This window comes from Pinus tabuliformis, chromosome 1_2, assembly GCF_031772625.1.
Source record: "Pinus tabuliformis cultivar Carrire ecotype Pingquan chromosome 1_2, CPIR1, whole genome shotgun sequence".
In the NCBI taxonomy this organism is placed as follows: Eukaryota; Viridiplantae; Streptophyta; class Pinopsida; order Pinales; family Pinaceae; genus Pinus; species Pinus tabuliformis.
The window spans coordinates 1073995438-1074003028 of NC_142298.1; the positions used below are offsets into that span (position 1 = coordinate 1073995438).

Sequence of the window (7591 nt, forward strand, 5' to 3'; positions counted from 1 at the left end):
ATTGCTTTCGATTGAATGCATAGTCTGTCTTCAAATGTTTCTGGTGTGATATCATTTGCTAGAGAGGTGAGAAAAGTGATTAGAGTGACAGGGGACATGTTTTGGAGAGTTTGTACAATTTTTATTGCTTCGATTGAATGCATAGTCTGGTCTCCAAATGTTTCTGGTGTGATATCATTTGCTAGAGGTGGAGAAAAGTGATTAGAGTGACATGTGACATGTTTTGGAGAGAGTTTGTAGAGTTAAAAAGGTTGAGTTCTAGTTAAAGAGAAGTAAGGTTGTAAGTATAGTTATCTAATTCTAATTTGAATTTATATTGGGATTCAAAAAAATTGAAATTATTTATCTTAAAAAATTGATATATTATTTATTTTTATTTTTTTCTCAAAATAATAAAAGTCAAAATGCATTAAATTTATTAGTATGGCAGCCAGAAAATTGTCAGTAAAATTTAATAATTTGAATAAAAAGTCTCAAAACTGGAGTTCAATATAAAAAATTACATCTCAAATACCAAAGAATTAATGATTCAATCAGTGTTTCTATTCAATCTGAATCAATCAATATTGCTATCATTATAAGAATTCATTTCTCAATCACTATTCCTATCAAATCCAAAATTATTTAACAATAACTATCCCATCTAAATTTAAATTTATTTAACAATAATATGTCTGCAGATTCTCCTTTGCAACCCAAATTAATCACTATTCCTATATTCCTATCAATATCAGAATTAAGTCAGTTACTATCCAATCGAAACTTATTTAACCATTCTTATGCCATCCAAATTTATTTAACTATCAAAATACTTGCAAATCATTCTTCACAGTGAACCACAAAAAATAAACCTCTCTAATTGAATTCCACTATCACTTATTCTCTGTTTTGGGGTGAACCCTAATCGCTAAGTAATTGTTATCCTCCAAAAGAATTACTAACGGCACATCAGCTGATTCAAACCCTCGAACTGGTGTTTGAGAAGATTTACTAAGGCCACATCAGGTTGGAAGATTCGAAAGCTGATGCAAACCCTCGAACTGACCGTGCTCGAGACTTGCTATGTCCTGGTAATTCCAATCTATGGACGATCGAATTTCCGGTAGAGCTGAATATCGACATATTTAATCTGCAATCAACTACCACGATAAAGCCAAACCACTGACGCGAAACTCACACCATATTTCATATTCTCCCTATTCTCCCGCTTCATTCAACTTCCACATGCGAATAAAACCAGCAACCCGTCTATCCACTAGCATGAAATGCCCATCATATTCAGCAAGATCTTCTGGATAAATCCACCCGTGCCATCTGTGGGGCACTGGGAATTCTCTCCAGATTCCGTCAGCAATATTAAAGGCTGCAATGAAGATAAGGGTATCGAGCGTGACAACCCTCCAGTAAAATTTTCCTTGACAAAAAATACCCTTACCAAAAGGACAGAGATGATCTGGGACCATGGTGGAATGTTGAGTCCACGCGTTGGATTAACACCTTGCAATTAACACCTTGCAATTGGTGGTTAAACCAAGAAAACCTAGAAGGACAGTGCAACGCCTTGTGGAAGAGTCGAAAACCATTCCATTGAAGTGGTTGAAGTGGTCGAAGTGGCAGGCAGGTATAGGAGGACGAGGTAGGTGTCTCCAATTGGTGGTACCAGGAATTCCTATGGAAAGAGCCCACGGATCCCCTCGTTCTTGACAACACACGATGCTCTTGCAACAATCCAAAACGATGCAATTGAGCAAAGGCACTTTGTAAATGTGTGAACCAGTACTGCATCCTTCTATAACCCAAAATTCTCCGTCATCTTTGGTATCCCAATGGATCTGAATCAGAAACCCCGGGGTGCAACAAAGCGACCATTTTGGAACAAGCCCTTCGAAGGCATCACGAGAAGACAGTAGATCTTTCCACTGTTTGCACACAGCCCTCATTTTGCCCAGAACCCTAATGGGAAGCTTCGCTAAAATCATATGCAACAACACCTCTGGGAGCCTTTGCCAGATTTCTGCTTCCATGGCTAAAATATTTCTTTCTCCAGCGAAAAAAATCTCAGACCCTTCACAGCTCTCCGCGAAAAAAAAATATCGCAGGCCCTCCACAGCTCTCCGCGAAAACCATACAAGTCCACAAAACGATCCCCTGATATAACGGTCCGCCCGCTCTTTACGGCCTAAATTATAAAAAGTAATCTAGCTTTATTTGTTTGATGAAATAATCTTTGAAGTGTGAGCTGGATTTCTGGTCTTTTACCATTGTTGATAATATATATATTGAAAGTAATTCTCAAATCGATAATCGGATTGGTTTTTTATTAATTTTACACCGATTCCAATTGTTATTATTTATTATAATATGAGATAAACGTATGCTAGCACTTTGACACCAATTTTAAGATGCCCATGTCCATGCCCCTAAGTAATAGGGGAATTTGAATATGTCATTTTGTATTCATATTCTTTTTAATTTTTTTAAAAGGTTATTAAGTGAGTTTTTCGAAAGGTAATTTGTTTTTAAAGTTAATAGTTTTTTAAATTAGTTATTAATATATTAGTGTAGTTATATAAATTAAAGGTAAGGTAGTTTTTAATAAGTTTTAATTAAAATTTAGTAGATATTTTTTACAAATTGAGTTTAAGATGTTTAATTTACAAAATAGTGGTTTTTCAAGGTGTTGAATTTAATTAAGCATTCAAAAATGTATATTAAAAACCAAAAAATCACAATCTTGCTTGAAATTGTATTGCTCAATTCCCTTGAAAAGGACTATTTTGTCTATAACTTAGACTATGCCTAAATTAAATAGTTGGTTTTTAACTATGGAGATTCACCCTCCACTTTACTATGAAATTTGTTAACTTATAAATAGAATTTCTTACAATACCATGCACCAATACCATAACTTATCAACGCTACATGTCCATAAAACCATAGCTCATTTTACAATCAAAATATTCTATATAAATTTTATTTTAATTTAATTTTACAACCTTTTTTTATTTATGTATTCAAACTTATGCGATCCAAAAATTTCTCTTATGTGATTTCTACAGAAAGACTTTGCTTAACCTTTTTATAATTACATTGAAACGCAAAATAAAATACTATTTTTGAGCTAAATCTCAACCATTTATCCGAGTAAAATATTTCTATGGAATGTCCATAGAACTTAAATCCGTACCATCTATCTATTAATTATTTATAATTAAATTAAAATTGAATAATCAATATTCCAAAATAGACACGCTTAGATATATAATTATTTTATTGATTACCAAGTCTCTTCCAAATAAATCACGTCAATTTTTTAGGATAACGGTTTAGAACCATTTAACATAAAACTAATAATTTAAAATTAATATCTAAAATTATAATTAATAATAAAATCAATCTAGATCCATCTTAACTTGCGAGAGATTAAATCCCTTGAGATGTAGACATCTTCTAGAGTGAAAAAAGATTTGATCCCTCAATAACACATACCCAAAAACCATAACTCATTTCAAAAAAAAATTTAATAGATATGTTTTTTATTTATTTAATTTTATAACATTTTTAAATTAAAACTTAACAGATAAAGCAAATGGAAGTTCATATAGAAAGACTTATTGAACTGATGCCGAGGTTAGAGCCTGCAAGGAACAATGGATGCCTGGGTTAGGGTTTCAAAGCCAGGAAACTGGTCGGAACCATGCAAGGGCCATGGGTAGATAGAGCAGGTCAGTGGATATTACGAACAACTGCCGGCACAGTTCCTTGTTTGACTGGCAGATGGAGGTAAGAGCTGGTGTCGGGCCAGGTGTTTTTGTCTTCTCATGACTTACCTCAACACCATTTTTTACTGTCGTTTTTTCCGCATTATTACGTTAACCATCCACAAGATCCGTGAAGGCTACCTCCATTGACCACCGACTGTAGCTTTTACTGGGAACGGGTAGTAACTATGGTTAACCCCGCAGAATTAGTTGATTTGGACCCAGCTTTGGAGGACATCCTGTCCATGTGGGGGAAGGATACAAACGCCCAGAATGTGGAGCATTACTTCGGGGCTTACGAACTGTCTAGGTTGGAAGAAATAAACCAGTTTGAGACTCCATTGTTCCGTTTGGTTGACAAAGAGGCAAGCAATGCGGCCCATAATACTGGTATAGCGGCCATTTCCAAGCACGATGACAACGATTCTGCTACCATAGGAGCAGTAGAGGAAGGGTTTCCCATAGACCCTAAAGGAACAGAAGCGTCACCACGTTTTCCGCCGTCCAAGGGGTTTGAAGACCTATCTAAATTAGGGTTTTCCGCAGGTAACAGTCTGACAAGGGTTTCTGGGGGTCTTCCTTCGATTTCTAGGGTTTCTCTGCCAAAGGAACCTCTTTCATCAAAAGGGCTCTCTGCCATCGGCTCCGGAGAACTTCCTGTTGGGGAGCGAGCAGGTTCTGATGGACTCGCAAAGGGCTTTTCTCCCTCAGGGAACTACGAAGCAGGATTGACAAGTCAGGACCTGTCGCAGCCGGAGATAGAAACCATTGGGGGCATCTCGCAGGCAAATACAGAAAGAAATGATGGTCGTAGGAGCTATGGTTCGCCGGTGGAAGATGTGAGCTACAAAGGGGCGAAGAGGAAACCGCAAAGACCCATTGGATCTCAGGAGATTGAAGGCAATTTGGTCCTTGGGATGGAGGTGTCTATCGAAGAAACCCTAGCTGTCGCGGAGTGCACCCTGGTCGGAAGAGCTCGAGGTAAGAAATACTCATCTGAATTTCTGCAAGTATGGGGCGAGTCTTGTTTCGTGAGGGACAGACCGATACAGTTTGAAGCCCAAGTTCTAGGGAAGGGTTGGTTTAAGCTCAGTTTTGTAGATAAAGATTCGGCAGAATGGGTTTTCCAACGCAATTGGCATATTGGGAACATTCCTATCCTGTTAAAGAAATGGACTCCCATGTTTGATGCTTTCAAGGAGAGAACGGATGAGTTCCCTGTGTGGGTTCGAGTCCCGGCTTACCTTCCTTCCTGTGGACTGAAGAAGTGTTTAAAACCATTGGTAATAGATTGGGGGTGTATTTGGAGGCAGATATGACTTTTATGAAAACAAAGGATAGAACGATGGCGCGTATCCTGGCTCTCCTTAACCCGAGCAGAGGTTTGGCACAAAAAATAAATCTACAGTATAAGGAATACGTTTTTGAGCAAATTTTAGATTATGAATATCTCCCGTTCAGATGCCATCTCTGTCATGAGTATGGGCACTTGGAAAAAGACTGCCCCCAGTTGAGAAGAAGGCGACATTTCCGGCGGTCGTCAGCGAACAGGGGAATACAAACCACTGTTCAGATGCCCATGGAAAATGATATTACAGAGATGCAAGGAGCAGAGGATATGGAGGCAGAGGAGATGGTTAAGGTCCCTGCGGGCGAAGCTGTTCCGCATCATGAGGAAGGCCCGGAAAGCGTAATCTGCCCGGAGGTTGCTGTGGAGGAACCTGACAAAGAAGTGGAAGTCGCGGAGGAGATTGCAGATCCGGTAAACCAAGATCATCGTGAAGACGAAGAAAAGGGTATGTCAGGGTTTCTTTTCTCCTCTCATGTTTTTCCCGAACATGTTTCTATTCCTTCACATGTTTCGTTACCAAATTGTAATGTACCAGAACATAATGTTGATGAATTAACTGGTCTTATTTCCATATCCCCTACTGTAGACACTATTGCTGATGCATTACCTGCTCTGGATTTAAACTGTGAAGTTCATTGGCCTCCCCTCTCACCTTTAGCCCATCGATCATCCTATCCATATAACCTGAGATCTATGGGAGGGAAACATAGTGACCAAGGGACTTTAGGTGGATTGGGACAGACCTCTTCACAAGCTTGCCCTAAAAAATAAGAGAGGTAGGAAATCGGATATGTCTAAAGCAAAACTTAAAGCTAAGCTTGATGTTGCAGATGGTAAACAATACTCTATCCCGGGGGTTCTTAGAGCAACCCATCCCCCTGAAAGTGTTATAAAATGATCTTGACATCCTGGAATTGCAGAGGTTTGGCCAGCAAACCTAAAAAACTGGCCTTGAAAGAGTGGATAAATAACTCTAATCTAGATGTTATCTTCCTGCAAGAAACTTTGGGGAGGGCCCCTGAGATAGAAGCCATGCTAAATTCCCTTTTGCCTGGGTGGATGTTTTCTGCTGTAGACTCTACTGGTCATTCGAGAGGCATAGCTATTGGAATCAAAGAAGGCCGGGTAAAAGTCTTAAACCAATGGGGGATGAAAAATGTTATGGGCATGGAGGTTATCTCCCCGGATTTCTCTTTTCCTATCTCTTTAGTAAATGTCTATGGGCCCTGTCAGGGCAGGGAACCATTCTGGGAAGATCTGATGTCGAAATCTGTGATGAAAACACCATCGTTGATTATGGGTGGTGATCTAAATTTTTCCATAGGCAGAGCTGAAGCTTGGGGACCATCTGCTAGAGAAGACCCTCTCTCAGATTTCTTCCTTAACCTCATCTTAGATAATAATTTTACAGATCCATCTCCGATCAAACTAAAGCCTTCTTGGAGAAATAGAAGAATTGGCGAAGAACACATTGCAAAAAGACTTGATCGCTTCTTGGTAGCTGAGTCTTTGATTAACAGAATTCCAATGCTCAGACAGTGGGTTGAGGAAAGAGGAAACTCGGACCATTTCCCCGTTTATCTAGACCTTTCCCTCCCTCCTCCCAAACCTCCTGCCCCTTTTAAGTTCAATCCTGTTTGGCTTCAAGATCCCTCTTTCTGCGATCTGTTTAATGCTACTTGGATCCATCCTACTCATAATACAGATGAGGATAAAGGATTTCTGTTTATGGAGAACCTTAAAAGACTGAAGAAAGCCACAATCTCCTGGGCAAAGGAAAGAAAACTGAAACAGAATGAGGAGATGGTGAAAATTAGGGAGGAACTGGCGCAGTTGGAAAGTATGGAGGTAGATGGATATTATTCACAGTCCTCCAAAGATAGAATTCTACATTTGGAAAAGCAACAAAATAAAATCCTTTTGGATAAGGAAGAAGAATGGAGGATAAAGAGTAGGGCAATATGGTTAAAATATGGGGATGAGAATACTAGGTTTTTCCACAACTTTGCAAAAGGTAGGAAAGCTGCAAATACTATCTGGCATCTTAAAGATGAAGAAGGGAGGGTTGTCAATTCCTTCCCAGAACTTTCTGGGTTAGGAAAAAGACATTTTCAGAATATTTTCTCTGATTCGGGGGAGGCTACTATTGCAGAAGTTTTCCAAACGGTGCAATGCTTTCCTAGGTTCATTGAGGATAATGAAGCAGAAGATCTGTCCTTTTCGGTCACTAAGGAGGAGTGAAGCAGCTATGAAGCTCATGGGCAAGGATAAGAGTCCAGGCCCGGATGGGTGGACTATAGAACTTTTTCTCCATTTTTATGACCAAATTGGATCCGAAATTACTGAAGTAGTTGAAGAGTCGAGACAGAAAGGTGAAGTCTATAGACCTTTCAACTCAACATTTATTGCTCTAATTCCGAAGAAGGAGGATCCAGAAAGTTTTGAAGATTTCAGACCAATATCTTTGTGTAACTGCATC

The 7591-nt window shown here is 39.0% G+C and overlaps 1 protein-coding gene across 1 annotated transcript; it reads left to right on the forward strand.

The window, feature by feature from the left end:
• The first annotated feature begins 6006 nt into the window (after positions 1–6006).
• Positions 6007–7353, forward strand: LOC149209849 (uncharacterized). Its single transcript, XM_089398768.1, has one exon. The coding sequence runs from the start codon at positions 6007–6009 to the stop codon at positions 7351–7353; it is 1347 nt and encodes a 448-aa protein (XP_089254894.1).
• The last annotated feature ends 238 nt before the right edge of the window (positions 7354–7591 follow it).

What these genes read in the sequence shown, in the direction of transcription:
- LOC149209849 (XM_089398768.1), top strand. Translation starts at nt 6,007, where the DNA reads ATGATCTTGACATCCTGGAATTGCAGAGGTTTGGCCAGCAAACCTAAA.